Source organism: Mauremys mutica, chromosome 2 (genome assembly GCF_020497125.1).
Source record: "Mauremys mutica isolate MM-2020 ecotype Southern chromosome 2, ASM2049712v1, whole genome shotgun sequence".
Classification (NCBI taxonomy): Eukaryota; Metazoa; Chordata; order Testudines; family Geoemydidae; genus Mauremys; species Mauremys mutica.
This window is the reverse complement of record NC_059073.1, coordinates 23,807,331-23,825,558: the sequence shown is the minus strand read 5'-3', so window position 1 is coordinate 23,825,558 and position 18,228 is coordinate 23,807,331. Positions and strand designations below refer to the sequence as shown.

Here is an 18,228-nt window from a genome sequence, read left to right as displayed (position 1 = left end):
ACAATATCCTAAATAGGCCACTTTACACATAAGAATTAATGAAGGATTTAATGAAATATGTAGCTTAATATACAAATTAAAATGTATTGTCATAAAGTATTCAGAATGTGCAAAGAAGTCAAATTATCATTGTTTTTGGAACCTTAGCACTTTCATTGCCAACATGCAATCTTAATGTTAAATTAATGTGACTTGTTTTGCATTTAATACACTTTAAAGGATGTCAGGAAATGATTCAGCAAGAGAGCAACTTTTGACCCCTTTACTAATCAATTTTTTCCTTCCTTCCTTTTTTTTTTATAAGGACTCACCACAGTTTAAAGCCAATCATGCTGAACTTGTTTTAGCTAATCCTAGTCCAGTCCTTATCTATCAGATTTCTTCAAATGAGACTCGAGTACTTGTTGATATTCGAGGAGAAATGCCAAAAAACATCAAAGAATACATGACTGAGAAAATTTATCCACAACTACCTGGTAAGACTATGAAGATTTGTGTATGTACTCTTCAGAATTATAATGTATTATCCACCAGTGTGTGTGTGTGGGGAGGATGGGGGGGGGGATTGGTTTGGTTTTGGCTTTGTTTTCAATTTGTTGCTGAATTATCCATTTGGAAAGCCAGACATCTTATCAGTCACAATGTGTATTGTCGGGGAGCTCTCTGTGGCATCCAGAATCCTTGCATGGATGGGGAAGGTGGTGATCTTACTATTGAGGGCCTTTCTGCAGCCACTTGGTAATTTGCTCTCTGTTGGTTGAACGTCATTTGACTCTGGAAGTAACCATCTCTTTTTACTAGGACATTAGTTCATCATTAGATGTAAGTCCTATAAGGTCAGGTCAACAACAGAAGCTTTTGCCATATATAAATGTCTATTGGTGTGTGGGTGGGTGTGTTTGGTTTTGTTTTTTTTTCCATCACAACATTTTTATATCAGCAAATGCCTTAGCATAGATGCAGTTATACAGGCATAAAAGTGCTTTTGCCTATATAGTTTAATTCTCTAAGGGAACTGGTATGAGCTATACTGATTTAAAGCACCCTTCTGGGGATATAAATTGCATCTATACTAGAAGGATTTGCCAGTACAGCTATACCACCTTTTGTAGTGGAGAACTTTTCTAAGCTTGACTGTCATATGGGCTGGATGGAGATTCTGACTCTACTCCCAGAAAGGGGTCTGCTATGGCACAGGAAAACCATGCTGAGATCAGGGTGGGGAATTCAGACCTGGTAGACTGGAGTTCAGACCTGGTAGAGTATGGAGGACCTTACTTTAACTGTCAATTGTTTGGTTTCAGAGGTTTAATTAAGCTTTGCCTTTCCTTTCTAAAGGGGGCAGAGTGAAAGGTATGTGATCTGGTGGGCATTACCTTAACTCTGCATGTCCTGTTTTTTCTAATGTTTTGGCTTCATTTGGTTGAGCGTATTTCCTAGACCTCACGTGTTTCTGTTTCAGCTGCCAACATTCACATTCTGGATGGGTACTAGGCATTGTCGAGCAACTATAACACCCTTTTAATGAAGTTTTTAATAGTGAATAAACCAGCGGTTCCTAAATTATGGGTTGCAACCCCAAGTGGGGTTATGCTATCAGCAAATAGGGTCATGAATGCACCTGGATTTGTTCCACAAAATGGTGTCCTTTGTGCGGTGTGACCTCATGTGTATGGTATGTGCAAAGTCATGCTGCATGGAAGATGTCATTTTGTAGAACACTGTACTGGTGAGGTCATGCTGCAAGCCCATGTTGTTTTGTTGCTGTCTGGGGTGGTGGAATAAGTAAGTCTTAAAATGGGGTCATGCAGGCAAAAAAGTTGGAATTGCTGTAATAAACCATTATACAGTGTCTATATATAAACACAACATTCAATTACATCATGTAATGGCAGACAGCTAAAAAGTGACAAGTTTTTAAAGTGCTTACATACCAATACTAGAAGTCTAAATAATAAGACGGGTGAACTAGAGTGCCTCGTATTAAATGAGGATATTGATATGACAGGCATCACAGAAACTTGGTGGAATGGGGATAATCAATGGGACACAGTAATACCAGGATACAAAATGTATCGGAAGGACAGAACAGGTCATGCTGGTGGCAGAGTGGCACTATATGTGAAACGAAAGTGTAGAATCAAATGAAGTAAAAATCTTAAATGAACCAAACTGTACCATAGAATCTCTATGGATAGTAATTCAATGCTTGAATAATAAGAATATAGCAGTAAGGATATATTGCACACCACCTGACCAGATGGTGATAGTGACTGTGAAATGTTCAGGGAGATTAGAGAGGCTATTGAAATAAAAAACTCAAAAATAATGTGGGATTTCAACTAACCCCATATTGACTGGGTACATATCACCTCAGGAAGGGATGCAGAGATAAAATTTCTTGACACCTTAAATGACTGCTTCTTGCAGCAGCTAGTCCTGGAACACACAAGAGGAGAGGCAATTCTTGATTTCATCAGGCCCAAGAGCTGAATATAGCTGGACCGCTTGGTAATAGCGACCATAATATAATTAAATTTAACATCCCTGTGGCGGGGAAAACACCAAAGTGGCCCAACGCTGTAGCATTTAATTTCAGAAAGGAGAACTACACAAAAATGAGGAGATTAGTTAAACAGAAATTAAAAGATACAGCACCAAAAGTAAAATCCCTGCAAGCTGCATGGAAACTTTTAAAAGACACCATAATAGAGGCTCAACTTAAATATATACCCCAAATTAAAAAAACATAGTAAGGGAACCAAAAAAGAGCCACCATGGCTAAACAACAAAGTAAAAGAAGCAGTGAGAGGCAAAAATGCATCCTTTAAAAAGTAGAAGTTAAATCTTAATGAGGAAAATAGAAAGGAGCATAAACTTTGGCAAATGAAGTGTAAAAATATAATTAAGAAGGCCAAAAAAGAATTTGAAGAACAGCTAGCCAAAGACTCAAAAAGTAATAGCAAAAAAAAAATTTAAGTACATCAGAAGCAGGAAGCCTGCTAAACAACCAGTAGGGCCACTGGACGATTGGGATGCTAAAGGAGCACTCAAGGACGATAAGGCCATTGTGGAGAAACTAAATGAATTCTTTGCATCGGTCTTCATGGTTGAGGATGTGATGGAGATTCCCAAACCTGAGTCATTCTTTTTAGGTGACAAATCTGAGGAACTGTCCCAGATTGAGATGACATTAGAGGCGGTTTTGGAACAAATTGATAAACTAAACAGTAATAAGTCACCAGGACCAGATGGTATTCACCCAAGAGTTCTGAAGGAACTCAACATAAGAACATAAGAATGGCCATACTGGGTCAGACCAATGGTCCATCCAGCCCAGTATCCTGTCTGCCAACGGTGGCCAATGCCAGAGGGAGTGAACCTAAGAGGTAATGATCAAGTGATCTCTCTCCTGCCATCCATCTCCACCCTCTGACAAACAGAGGCTAGAGACACCATTCCTTTCCCATCTTGGCTAATAGCCATTAATGGACTTAACCTCCATGAATTTATCTAGTTCTCTTTTAAACCCTGATATAGTCCTAGCCTTCACAACCTCCTCAGGCAAGGAGTTCCACAGGTTGACTGTGCGCTGTGTGAAGAAGAACTTCCTTTTATTTGTTTTAAACCTACTACCCATTAATTTCATTTGGTGGCCCCTAGTTCTTAAATTATGGGAACAATTAAATAAGTTTTCCTTATTCACTTTCTCCACACCGCTCATGATTTTATATACCTCTATCATATCCCCCCCCCCAGTCTCCTCTTTTCCAAGCTGAAAAGTCCTAGCCTCTTTAATCTTTCCTCATATGGGACCCGTTCCAAATCCCTGATCATTTTAGTTGCCCTTCTCTGAACCTTTTGTAATGCCAATATATCTTTTTTGAGATGAAGAGACCACATCTGTATGCAGTATTCAAGATGTGGACATACCATGGATTTATATAAGGGCAATAAGATATTCTCCATCTTATTCTCTATCCCTTTTTTAATGATTCCTAACATCCTGTTTGCTTTTTTGACTGCCACTGCACACTGTGTTGACGTCTTCAGAGAACTATCACAATGACTCCAAGATCTCTTTCCTGATTAACTGTAGCTAAATTAGCCCCCATCAGATTGTATGTATAGTTGGGGTTATTTTTTCCAATGTGCATTACTTTACATTTATCCACATTAAATTTCATTTGCCATTTTGTTGCCCAATCACTTAGTTTTGTGAGATGTTTTTGAAGTTCTTCACAGTCTGCTTTGGTCTTAACTATCTTGAGCAGTTTAGTATCATCTGCAAACTTTGCCACCTCACTGTTTACCCCCTTTCTCCAGATCATTTATGAATACGTTAAATAGGATTAACAAATTTATTTGGGCATAAGCTTTTGTGGGCTAGAACCCACTACATCAGATGCATGAAGTGAAAAATACAGGAGCAGGTATAAATACATGAAAGGATGGGTGTTGCTTTACTAAGTGTGAGGTCAGTCTAATGAGATAAATCAATTAACAGCAGGATATCAAGGGAGGAAAAATAACTTCTGAAGTGGTAAGAGAGTGGCCCATTATAGACAGTCGACAAGAAGGTTGTGAGTAACAGTAGGGAGAAATTAGTATTGGGGAAATTAAGTTTAGATTTTGTAATGACCCAGCCACTCCCAGTGTTTATTCAGGCCTAATCAGATGGTATAAAGTTTGATACTTACCACTTCAAAAGTTATTTTTCCTTCCTTGATATCCTGCTGTTAACTGATTTATCTCGTTAGACTGACCTCTCACTTGGTAAAGCAAAACCCCATCCCTTCATGTATTTATACCTGCTCTTGTATTTTTCACTTTATGCATCCGATGAAGTGGGTTCTAGTCCATGAAAGCTTATGCCCAAATAAATGTGTTAGTCTCTAAGGTGCCACAAGGACTCATCATTGTTTTTGCCGATACAGACTAACACGGCTACCACTCTTAAATAGGATTGGTCCTAGGACTGACTCTTGGGGAACACCACTAGTTACCCATCTCCATTCTGAAAATTTACCATTTATTCCTACCCTTTGTTCCCTGCCTTTTAACCAGTTCTCAATCCATGAAAGGATCTTCCCTCTTATCCCATGACAACTTAATTTATGTAAGAGCCTTTGGTGAGGGACCTTGTCAAAGGCTTTCTGGAAATCTAAGTACACTATGTCCACTGGATCCCCCTTGTCCACATGTTTTTTAACCCCTTCAAAGAACTCTAATAGATTAGTAAGACATTATTTTCCTTTACAGAAACCATGTTGACTTTTGCCCAACAATTTATGTTCTTCTATGTGTCTGATAATTTTATTCTTTATTATTGTTTCAGCTAATTTGCCCGGTACTGATGTTAGGCTTACCGGTCTGTAATTGCTGGGATCGCCTCTAGAGCGTGTAACAGGTCGGACTCACCCCTGCGGCGCCTCCTGCTGGTGACTCCGGGGAATTAGCTTGGTTTCCAGCACGGAGCGCCCTCTGCAGGCCAGTGATCCGCCTGTTCTCTGGCCCCGAGTCCCTCCCTGGACCCGGTGCCCTTTTACATGGGTTGCTGCCCCCCCGGCAGTAACCCCTTTCTCTCAGGGTCTCCCCTCTCAGGGAACCCCCACCCTATATCCCCACCTTGCCTCAGTGTATGGCTACTGCCAGTCATTGTCTAGCCCCACACTCTGAGGCAGACTGCAGTATCAGCCTACTCATCACTGGCAAGGAGGGTTTGGACCTGCTGCCTTGGCCTACCCAAGGGCTGCCCTCTGCAACCCCCAATACCTGTTAGCCCTCTGCTAGGCGGCAGCCTGGGGCTTTCCAGGCTAGAGCTCCCCAGCTCCTCTGCCTTTCCCCAGCCCTGCTCCACTCAGGTGCCCGGTCTAGCTCCCTACAGCCAGGCCCATCTCCCTCTGAATGCAGAGAGAGACTGTTTTTGGGCTTCTGGCTTCCCTGACCTTCTTATAAGGCCCTGTTGCTCAGTTTGAGGCGTGGCCCCAGCTGCAGCCACTTCCCCAATCAGCAACCTAAAGGCTATTTTCTCCCGCCACAGCCCCTTCCCAGGGCTGTTTTTAACCCCTTTAGGGCAGGAGCAGGGGTCCACCCTGCTACAGTGCCCTTTTTAAATACTGGCGTTACATTAGCTATCTTCCAGTCATTGGGTACAGAAGCTGATTTAAAGGACAGGTTACAAACCATAGTTAATAGTTCCGCAATTTCACATTTGAGTTCTTTCAGAACTCTTGGGTGAATGCCATCTGGTCCCGGTGACTTGTTACTGTTAAGCTAATCAAATAATTCCAAAACCTCCTCTAATGACACTTCAATCTGTGACAATTCCTCAGATTTGTCACCTACAAAGGATGGCTCAGGTTTGGGAATCTCCCTAACATCCTCAGCCATGAAGACTGAAGCAAAGAATTAATTTAGTTTCTCCGCAATGACTTTATCATCTTTAAGTGCTCCTTTTGTATCTCGATCGTCCAGAGGCCCCACTAGCTATTTAGCAGGCTTCCTGCTTCTGATGTACTTAAAAAACATTTTGTTATTACCTTTTGAGTTTTTTGGTGAAATTGCTGATGAAGTAGGTATTCACCAATGAAAGCTTATGCTCCAGTACGTCTGTTAGTGTATAAGGTGCCACAGGACTCTTTGTCGCTTTTTACAGATCCAGACTAACACGGCTACCCCTCTGATACTTAACTGTAGTCTGTAACCTATCATTTAAATCAGCTGGAGGTTGACTGGAGGATACCTAATGTGACACCAATTTTTAAAAAGAGCTCCAGAGGTGACCCCGGCAATTACAGGCTGGTAAGCCTGACTTCAGTACCGGGCAAACTGGTTGAAAGTATAGTAAAGAACAAAATTGTCAGACACATAGATGAAGAAAATTTGTTGGGGAAGAGTCAACATAGTTTTTGTAAAGGGAAATCATTCCTCACCAATCTACTAGAATTCTTTGAGGGGGTCAACAAGCAGTGGACAAGGGGGATCCAGTGGATATAGTGTATTTAGATTTTTAGAGAACCTTTGACAAGGTCCCTCACCAAAGGCTCTTACGTAAATTAAGTTGTCATGGGATAAGAGGGAAGAACCTTTCATGGATTGGTAACTGGTTAAAAGATAGGAAACAAAGGGTAGGAATAAATGGTCAGTTTTCAAAATGGAGAGAGGTAAATAGTGGTGTCCCCCAGGGGTCTGTACTAGGACCAGTCCTATTCAACATATTCATAAATGATCTGGAAAAAGGGGTAAACAGTGAGGTGGCAAAATTTGCAGATGATACAAAACTACTCAAGATAGTTAAGTCCCAGGTAGACTGCAAAGAGCTACAAAAGGATCTCTCAAAACTGGGTGACTGGGCAACAAAATGGCAGATAAAATTCAACGTTGATCAATGCAAAGTAATGCACGTTGGAAAACATAATCCCAACTATACATATAGAATGATGGGGTCTAAATTAGCTGTTACCACTCAAGAAAGATATCTCGGAGTCATTGTGGATAATTCTCTGAAAACATCCACTCAGTGTGCAGCGGGAGTCAAAAATTTGGCTTCATTAAGAAAGGGACATATAGTAAGACAGAAAATATCATATTGCCTCTATATAAATCCATGGTATGCCCACATCTTAAATACTATGTGCAGATGTGGTTGCCCCATCTCAAAAAAGATATATTGGAGTTGGAAAAGGCTCAGAAAAGGCCAACAAAAATTATTAGGGGTATGGAGCGGATGCCATATAAGGAGAGATTAGTAAAACTGGGATGTTTCAGCTTGGAAAAGAGATGACTAACGGGGGGATATGATAGAGGTCTATAAAATCATGTCTGGAGAAAGTAAATAAGGAAGTGTTATTTACTCCTTCTCATAACACAAGAACTAGGGATCTCCAACTGAAATGAATAAGCAGCAGATTTAAAACAAACAAAAGGAAGTATTTTTTCCACACAATGCACAGTCAACTTTTGGAACTCTTTGCCAGAGGACGTTATGAAGGCCAAGACTATAACAGGGTTCAAAAAAGAACTAGATAAGTTCATGGAGGGTTAGGTCCATCAATGGCTATTAGCCAGGATGGGAGGGATGGTGTCCCTAGCCTCTGTTTTCCAGAAGCTGGGAATGGGCGACAGGGGATGGATCACTTGATGATTACCTGTTCTGTACATTCTCTCTGGGGCACCTGCATTGCCCACTGTCGGAAGACAGGATACTGGGCTAGATGGACCTTTGGTCTGACCCAGTATGGCTGTTCTTACATTCAACGTGGAATTGAAACGTATTAAGGGTGCAGATTTAAGTGGTTTTCTCATTTAAATACTTGGGGAAATCTTAAAATATGCAGAAATGATACAGCTTAGGCTGCTGCTGGGTAAGGTAGAGCAGGCTAATAAACAGGGACAAGTTTTTAAAGTGCTTGTACACAAATGCCAGAAGTCTAAATAATAAGATGGGTGAACTGGAGTGCCTTGTGATAAAGGAGGATATAGATATAATAGGCATCACAGAAACCTGGTGGACTGAGAGCAATCAATGGGACACAATCATTCCGGGGTACAAAATATATCGGAAGGACAGAACAGGCCGTGCAGGGGGAGGAGTGGCACTATATGTTAAAGAAAGTGTAGATTCAAATGAAGTAAAAATCTTAAGCGAATCCACAGGTTCCATAGAGTCTCTATGGATAGAAATTTCATGCTCTAGTAAAAATATAACAGTAGGGATCTATTATCGACCACCTGACCAGGACAGTAATAGTGATGATGAAATGCTAAGGGAAATTAGAGAGGCTATCAAAATTAAGAACCCAATAATAGTGGGGGATTTCAATTATCCCCATATTGACTGGGAACATTTCACTTCAGGACGAAATGCAGAGATAAAATTTCTCGATACTTTAAATGACTGCTTCATGGAGCAGCTGGTACGGGAACCCACAAGGGGAGAGGCGACTCTAGATTTAATCCTGAGTGGAGCGCAGGAGCTGGTCCAAGAGGTAACTATAGCAGGACCGCTTGGAAATAGTGACCATAATACAATAGCATTCAACATCCCTGTGGTGGGAAGAACATCTCAACTGCCCAACACTGTGGCCTTTAATTTCAAAAGGGGGAACTATACAAAAATGAGGGGGTTAGTTAGACAGAAGTTAAAAGGTACAGTGACTAAAGTGAAATCCCTGCAAGTTGCGTGGGCCCTTTTTAAAGACACCATAATAGAGGCCCAACTTCAATGTATACCCCAAATTAAGAAAAACAGTAAAAGAACTAAGAAAGAGCCACCGTGGCTTAACAACCATGTAAAAGAAGCAGTGAGAGATAAAAAGACTTCCTTTAAAAAGTGGAAGTCAAATCCTAGTGAGGCAAATAGAAAGGAGCACAAACACTGCCAACTTAAGTGCAAGAGTGTAATAAGAAAAGCCAAAGAGGAGTTTGAAGAACGGCTAGCCAAAAACTCCAAAGGTAATAACAAAATGTTTTTTAAGTACATCAGAAGCAGGAAGCCTGCTAAACAACCAGTGGGGCCCCTTGATGATCAAAATACAAAAGGAGCGCTTAAAGATGATAAAGTCATTGCGGAGAAACTAAATGGATTCTTTGCTTCAGTCTTCACGGCTGAGGATGTTAGGGAGATTCCCAAACCTGAGCTGGCTTTTGTAGGTGACAAATCTGAGGAACTGTCACAGATTGAAGTGTCACTAGAGGAGGTTTTGGAATTAATTGATAAACTCAACATTAACAAGTCACCGGGACCAGATGGCATTCACCCAAGAGTTCTGAAAGAACTCAAATGTGACGTTGCGGAACTATTAACTAAGGTTTGTAACCTGTCCTTTGAATCGGCTTCGGTACCCAATGACTGGAAGTTAGCTAATGTAACGCCAATATTTAAAAAGGGCTCTAGGGGTGATCCCGGCAATTACAGACCGGTAAGTCTAACGTCGGTACCGGGCAAATTAGTTGAAACAATAGTAAAGAATAAAATTGTCAGACACATAGAAAAACATAAACTCTTGAGCGATAGTCAACATGGTTTCTGTAAAGGGAAATCGTGTCTTACTAATCTATTAGAGTTCTTTGAAGGGGTCAACAAACATGTGGACAAGGGGGATCCGGTGGACATAGTGTACTTAGATTTCCAGAAAGCCTTTGACAAGGTCCCTCACCAAAGGCTCTTACGTAAATTAAGCTGTCATGGGATAAAAGGAAAGGTCCTTTCATGGATTGAGAACTGGTTAAAGGACAGAGAACAAAGGGTAGGAATTAATGGTAAATTCTCAGAATGGAGAGGGGTAACTAGTGGTGTTCCCCAAGGGTCAGTCCTAGGACCAATCCTATTCAATTTATTCATAAATGATCTGGAGAAAGGGGTAAACAGTGAGGTGGCAAAGTTTGCAGATGATACTAAACTACTCAAGATAGTTAAGACCAAAGCAGATTGTGAAGAACTTCAAAAAGATCTCACAAAACTAAGTGATTGGGCAACAAAATGGCAAATGAAATTTAATGTGGATAAATGTAAAGTAATGCACATTGGAAAAAATAACCCCAACTATACATACAACATGATGGGGGGCTAATTTAGCTACAACGAGTCAGGAAAAAGATCTTGGAGTTATCGTGGATAGTTCTCTAAAGATGTCCACGCAGTGTGCAGAGGCGGTCAAAAAAGCAAACAGGATGTTAGGAATCATTAAAAAGGGGATAGAGAATAAGACTGAGAATATATTATTGCCCTTATATAAATCCATGGTACGCCCACATCTCGAATACTGTGTACAGATGTGGTCTCCTCACCTCAAAAAAGATATTCTAGCACTAGAAAAGGTTCAGAAAAGGGCAACTAAAATGATTAGGGGTTTGGAGCGGGTCCCATACGAGGAAAGATTAAAGAGGCTAGGACTCTTCAGTTTGGAAAAGAGAAGACTAAGGGGGGACATGATAGAGGTATATAAAATCATGAGTGATGTTGAGAAAGTGGATAAGGAAAAGTTATTTACTTATTCCCATAATACAAGAACTAGGGGTCACCAAATGAAATTAATAGGCAGCAGGTTTAAAACAAATAAAAGGAAGTTCTTCTTCACGCAGCGCACAGTCAACTTGTGGAACTCCTTACCTGAGGAGGTTGTGAAGGCTAGGACTATAACAATGTTTAAAAGGGGACTGGATAAATTCATGGTGGCTAAGTCCATAAATGGCTATTAGCCAGGATGGGTAAGAATGGTGTCCCTAGCCTCTGTTCGTCAGAGGATGTAGATGGATGGCAGGAGAGAGATCACTTGATCATTGCCTGTTAGGTTCACTCCCTCAGGGGCACCTGGCATTGGCCACTGTCGGTGGACAGATACTGGGCTAGATGGACCTTTGGTCTGACCCGGTACGGCCTTTCTTATGTTCTTATGTTCTTATGATCAGTCTCCCTGAAATGGGTCTTTTTTTGGCTGATTTGAAAACTATTTTGAGTGACCATATTGAAGGAGGCAACTTATTGTGCCCTTTCGTTGCCTGTCTTAGAGTTTCACTGATGTTTTGCCATGGTAACTGTTCTAGGTCCAGATCCTGCTTTACCAAAGTTATTGTGAGTTTTGCCACTGATTTCTAATGGGAACGTGGTAAGGTCATTTGAAAACAACAGCTAAATGTACAAGTTTAGTGTGCTCATTCTGATTAAAATGCCAGAATTATTGTTTGTTCTTTTCAGTTTTCCTCCCCTCTGCAAACTAAGTGCCTGATGCTGCAAGCCTTATATATGATGAGCTCCAATTTATGTTCACACCTGTGTACGGATCCTATGAGGTGCTGAGCATCCTGTACTCCCAATAAAAGTCAGCTGCAATTGAGGGCATTCAGCATATCGCAGGATTGAGCCATTGTAGAGTTTGCAGCACTGGACCCTAATTTTATGTTACTAATAGATACCATAACATCAAACAGTAGTTTGTTCAGTTTCCATATGTAACACAGGTAACTCCGAAGAGTTATATCTCTGAGAACTGGTTATGAGTAGTTCTGTGCAAATTATTTGACTTCATATACGTAATATAACTAAATAGAGTTTCGTTACTGCAGAGCACCTAAAGGAACCATTCCTAATAGCACTTCAAAATGATCGTTTGAGGACCATGCCAGCAAGTTTCCTACCTCCATCACCTGTTAACAAACAAGGTAGAGTAAGAACAAAAATATTTAAAAGTATAGGATTAATGACCATTAAACAAATTTAGAAATATTTTTGTTTGTTGTCAGTGCTACTTTCCCAGTCAAGTTTGTTTTATCTTTTGTGAAAATGGTACTTTAAAAAACAGTTGTGTGTGTGTTTGGCACCTATAAACAGCATATTGATAGTGACACTAGAATTAAGCTTGTTGGTTGGTCCATTTTAAACCCCTATTTTAAAACATTTTTTTTTTTAAAGTCAGTTTCAGGCTGATGGTTTTTCGTGCTTGTTATCTGTCAAAGGTGGCTTATTTTTTAAAGGAAAGTATGAAGAAATTTTTATAACCTGTTCTTGAGCTGTGTGTTTAAAAAAAACAAAACATTTCCAAGCTTTAAGTTGTTCAGATGCATTTTACACTGTGATTTTAAGCTGCTGTGTGGAATCTATGTAGTTTTCAAACTGCAATGCTTTCTTTGCTAAGGGTTAGCAAAATTGATAGAGAAAGAAAAGTTTTGATTTCTAAAATGGAGAACTTGGCATGTGTTCTATGCCATTATTATATTTCTCCCATCTAGGTGTTCTTCTTTTGGGAGATGCATATAATATGAGGCACCCTCTGACAGGTGGAGGAATGAGTGTTGTTTTGAATGATATTAAAATATGGAGACGCTTGCTCCAGGATATTCCAGATCTTTATGAGGATTCTGCTATTCTTCAGGTGAGACATTATTTTGACGTTAGAATTATAATTGTGCTATAATTAAAAGGGTTGCCAACGTATTTCAAAAATAAGGGACTGTTTTCTTAGCACATCTGCCCCACCTCTTCTCCTAATGTTGCCGTCGTTAATAATAATAATTAATAAATAAGCAGTACTCACCCACATTCTCCTGAGGTATTTCTTGCTGCTTTTTGCAGCACTCAGCAACTTCGCATCTTGTTGTATAGAGATGAAGAAAGAAAGGATGTCCCTTCTAATAGGGGACTGTTGGCAACCCTATTTCTGGAACATGCCTGGGCTTGTGTTTATGCAATTTCTTTCACTTACTTAAAATCTCTCCTAACTTCGGGGTGGGGCAATTAATAGTTCTTTGCTCATCTAGTGAAAGCTGTTTTTCGATGTTCTTGTGAATCATTAAACTGCTGTAGATGGTGGGAGGGGTAAAATGGGGCCCAACTGGGGCCATCCCTCCCTCCCTGTCTAAATTCAGAACCAGGCAGGGCAGACACTCCCTCCCCCATCCATTCTGAGGAAATTAAGACCCAGGTGGTGCCTCTGTTCCCCACTCTTGCTTCTTGCTATGTAGCATTTGGGTGGGAGTGGGGAAGAAACTGCAGAGAGGAACCAGCCAGAGACTGTAGCTGGTAGGAGCAGTTGCAGAAGAAGCCAAATCAAGGACCTTTTGGACACTTAGAGAAGTTTCTAAAATTTTGACTGGACTTTTACTGTCCTGTGGTAATTGGCTATTTGCTCCATCCCTTCCCCTTCCCTCCCCCCTCAGTCTCTTCACCTCAGCATTGCTCTGTACCTGCCCCTCTTACCCTCTTTTCCTTTTCCTTCACCCTTCTTCCTTCAGCATCTTCTCTCCCTTCATGTTTTCCATTTTTAGCTTCTCCTCTCCTAACCAAATCCACCGCAAACAAATGTGGCACTAACTTGAAGTTTGCTGCCATCACATTGTTCATTCTGCTTGAGTGTTACATCCCATTTCCCCATCCTGTTTTTGTCTTGTCTGTTTAGATTGCAAGCTCCTTGGATCAGGGATTGTGTGTGTTTGGACAGTGCCTCGCACAATGGGGCCTCATTTGGGATTGGTCTTTAGGCACTGCTGCAATAAACATGATTAATAATTGGTTTTGCCAGGATCCTTTATTTGCCACTTCATGCTGTGATCTAGTCAGATCTCACTATGAGCTAAGAGCTTGTGTATATGGCGGGGTAATGAGCTCCACGGGAGTGAGATTTCTAAAGCACACTAAGGTATTGCACATTAATTGGTCTCTGTAGACCCTACTGGTGCACACTAAAGGACCCCTAGTGTGCTTTAACATAGTACTATTTCAGGCAGCACTGTGGTTAACCACACCAGCAAAATCTACACAGACCCATTGGTGTGCTTTAACAATCACACCCTTGTAGAAGGTCTTACCCCACTATGTAAGGGGTATATTTTTCAAAGTGTTCATGGGTATATTTCTCAAAAGTGACAGGTATTTCGGAGCTTAAATCCCATTGATTTTCAAAGTCGCTAGTCACCAAGGTGCTTTTGAAACTTTTACCCTACATCTCTAAATACACTCTTCAGTATCAGTTGAATGTGATATTCTTCTTCACTTGCTCCTAAACTGTTGTTATGCACAGTAAATATTGTTTTCAGTTCAGAAAAATGTACACAAATTAGGTCCAGCAAGAGTACCTTCAGAGGAAAGAATCAAAAAGTGGTGGTGGGCATAGTTCTGCTGTTTTGAAAGAGTCTACCATTTTAAGCTATACATTCCCTACCTATATAAAGACTAATCCAAAGCCTATTGAAGTCAATTGAAAGACTCCATTGATTTCAATGGGCTTTGAAATATTTTACAAAATTTTTAGAGTGGCCAGTTAAACAATGTTTAGTTTGGCAAATCAATGTGTAAAAGAGGGAAGAATAAGAATTTACAAATATTTGGAGGGTGTAAATACCCAGGATGGAGAGCAATTATTAAATGGGAAAGGGGGGTATAACTGGGAGGAATGGCGGAATATCTGAAAAAAAGTGTGTATACTATATGATATAGTCTTCCAAGGAAATAATGAAAGCTCCATTAGTTAGAACATTCTTCCTGTTTCTTCTCTATTTCAAGAGATACCATAGGGGTTGGCAGGGGGATGGACTTTATGATGTAACAGGTCTCTTCCATATCAAAGTTCCATGATTTTATTATCCTCTTGGCTACAGCAGAATGGGGGAAGAGGAGATCTAATCGGCTTTTAAACAGGCTGATGTCAATATTATAGTTGAGACAGATTTTGACCTTTAAATAGAAAAAGTGTACAAAATCTGTAGGAAGATAATGCAGTAGCACCAGTATAACTTTGAAAAGGAAGTCAGACCTATACCTTTTTAGAAAGAAAAGAGTATCTTCCTGTGCCCTGATATAAAGATTTTTTTTTAACCTTTACAGGCAAAAAAGACATTTTACTGGTCAAGAAAAAAGTCTCATTCTTTTGTAGTGAATGTTCTTGCTCAGGCCCTTTATGAACTGTTTGCTGCCAGAGATGGTAAGTACATTTAAGAGAACTTCTGTAATTAATTGCAACTTATTAAATAAGTATATTCTCTGTGTGTTTTCATGCATTTATAATTTTCAAAAGATTTTAGAAATACTTGTCAGTGTTAGACTGTGCCTCCAAAACTGTGAGTAGTGCTGGTGTCTGGTGTGAGATGACATTTTGCTGATAACGTCTCAGCAAATAGCCCAGGGACAATTGGTATAAGGAATTCCATTTAAAAAACCATATTTGTGGTGCCTGAATGTAGTACTCACAGACTAGTGTGTGTTTTGGAAGGTTATTCTTTACTTAAATAGTAAGGCCCAATCCAAAGCCCATTGAAATCAATGGAAAGACTCCCATCAACTTCAGTGGACTTTGGATCACAGCTTTATTTGGTTTTAGGTGGTTTTAGTAGTTACTGAAGATATTTTTAATTCCTTTTCTAGATTCCTTGCATCAACTAAGGCAAGCATGTTTCCATTACTTCAAACTTGGGGGAGAGTGTGTCTCGGGTCCAGTTGGATTGCTATCTGTGTAAGTTATGTAAAATATCGAAATACCTACTGTACTGTATCAGAAACTAGCATAGACCATAGTTAATGGATTGCGGTCCACTAATACTGACCCTGAGTCGGCAACTGCATGGGCAGAAGGGTCCACACTAGCAAACCTCTTTAGGATTGATCCTTATTTTGTTTTATGCCTTTCATATAAAGTGTGTCCCAAAATGCTTAACAGTTAGAAGATTCCACTAAAACAGTTTGGAGAGGAAGTAAGATACGTGGGCACGAGAGTTTCAGTGAGACAAAGAGGTTCAGGATGGTTGAAGACTTGATGATAGCTGGCACAATTCATTCACCAAGGCCAGTTCTAGATGAGTGGAGGGAACAGGGATGGGAGCAGAGAGAGGCAAGTTCTTTGAAGAAGGTTGGTGTGAGTCTGGATGGTTTTTAAAAATGGGACAGTTTTGAACTGTATCCTGAAATGGATAAAACAATAGAACGTGCTTCTTTGAGCATGTGAGAAAGAGGGCTGCTGCATTCCTCACTCAGTGGAGTCAAGCGAGCTGGATCTACGGAGGCTATCAGGAAGGGAGTTGAAATACTCCAGATGGGAAATGATAAAGGCAGGGATGAGGACTGCAGCAGAAATGGAGCTGAGGCAATGGTGTATCAGGGTAATGATGTAGGAGGAATTACTTAGCACACAGCAACACCAAGTTATGCCAGATTCTTCCACTGTAGACAGCAGGGCTGGAATTGTTTAGATCAAACAGATGTTAGTAGTGTGCTAACAAAAATCTATTAAATTAATATGTAAGACTGAAAATTCTATAGTGCTTCAAATTTCTCTTTATTAATGTGTTTTCTCTTCTGTCTGTACAGCTTATCTCCTAAACCAATGGTACTGATTGGCCACTTCTTTGCCGTTGCGCTATATGCTGTTTATTTTTGCTTTAAATCAGAGTCCTGGGTCATGAAGCCACGAGCGTTTTTCAGTAGCGGTGCTGTACTTTACCGAGCTTGCTCTGTAATATTTCCACTTATTTACTCTGAAATGAAGTATATAGTCTATTAAATATTAGAGGGAAATGAATGGAGGAAGAATATGTGAAACTCACCAAGCCTTTACAGTCTTTTGGACAAGTACTGTTCAACACTGTATTATGTTCATCTCTGTTTAAAGTGCAACCCCCTGTTCAGGATTTGGCATAATTTTATTCTTGTGGGTATATGTACATATGTAAATATATGTTCCTTTACCATGGAAATTTAAAAACGACTTAACTGTTTACAAGGACCATAATTAACTGTTAACATATGGTAGAAAAGTGCCACTTCTGGCAGAGGACGATTTCCTCACTTTATCCATTGCATAGAATGTACCAATAATGTTGATGATGTTAATAAAATGCAGAGTGAACTGTTTAAGTCATTTGCTGCTCCATCCTTCAATGTTTCCATGGATTGTTTGTTTTCTTTATTACTGTGAAATATTGTAAGAAATTTTTCATTTATTTCATTAAAAGTCTTTGCCTCTATTTTATTTCAGTTGCAATTAAAATAGTAATCTACTGACACTTAAAAGGACACTGTCAAGGGGTTTCAGGTTAAAAAATTACCATATATTTAAACTTCATTACTGTTGCAAATGTCATCCTATATTAAGTAGCTAATTTAAAAAATCATTCTCTTCACCAGAATTACTTTATACAAGAGGTTACCACATCAGAATTTGTTTAACAACTCTGTATTTCATTCAAGCTACCTTCTTCCAGTTCCACAGTCTCACTTTATTTAAAAGACTTACCTTTCATTTTGCTTGTGCAACAGAAGTTAACAGATACCGACCATTTAACAGAAGTATAGCCACAAGTTGTACACACCAAAAAAAAAATCAGCCAGGAGTTATTCCAAGTGGATATTAAAAATAGTAGTAAAGATTATTTAAAAACTCATGAAAAAGACTTCAAAAGTGTCCTTTTTAATACTTGGTTTTTGTTTTTCTTCTACAAGTTATTGCACGTGACCAAAAAAATTTAATGCCTTTTACTGACAATATTCCTCTCAATGTTACCTTTAATAATGTCCTTTCCTCTGCTGTGTATTTTTGTTTTGGCCCTACCTTTCTTTTGATTGTATTATGTAATACTGGATGGCTCTTTCCTTTTGGCTCACCCAAAAACCCTTTTATCAGCACAGCCAACAGGTTGGAAAGTAATGACAGATCATTCTTTTTTCCTCTACAATTTACAAAAAATTGAGTATGTATCTTTAAAAAAAATGACAGATTACATAGCTGTATATAAACATAATCA

The 18,228-nt window shown here is 39.7% G+C and overlaps 1 protein-coding gene across 1 annotated transcript in view; it reads left to right on the top strand.

The window, feature by feature from the left end:
• Positions 1-17,456, top strand: part of SQLE (squalene epoxidase) — a 30,305-nt gene extending 12,849 nt beyond the window's left edge. Inside the window, exons 7-12 of the mRNA XM_045007599.1 lie at positions 305-476; positions 12,067-12,162; positions 12,730-12,872; positions 15,320-15,416; positions 15,857-15,944; positions 16,796-17,456. Coding sequence (XP_044863534.1) covers positions 305-476; positions 12,067-12,162; positions 12,730-12,872; positions 15,320-15,416; positions 15,857-15,944; positions 16,796-16,988 — 789 coding nt within the window. The 3' untranslated portion in view covers positions 16,989-17,456. The remainder of the gene's footprint in view (positions 1-304; positions 477-12,066; positions 12,163-12,729; positions 12,873-15,319; positions 15,417-15,856; positions 15,945-16,795) is intronic.
• The last annotated feature ends 772 nt before the right edge of the window (positions 17,457-18,228 follow it).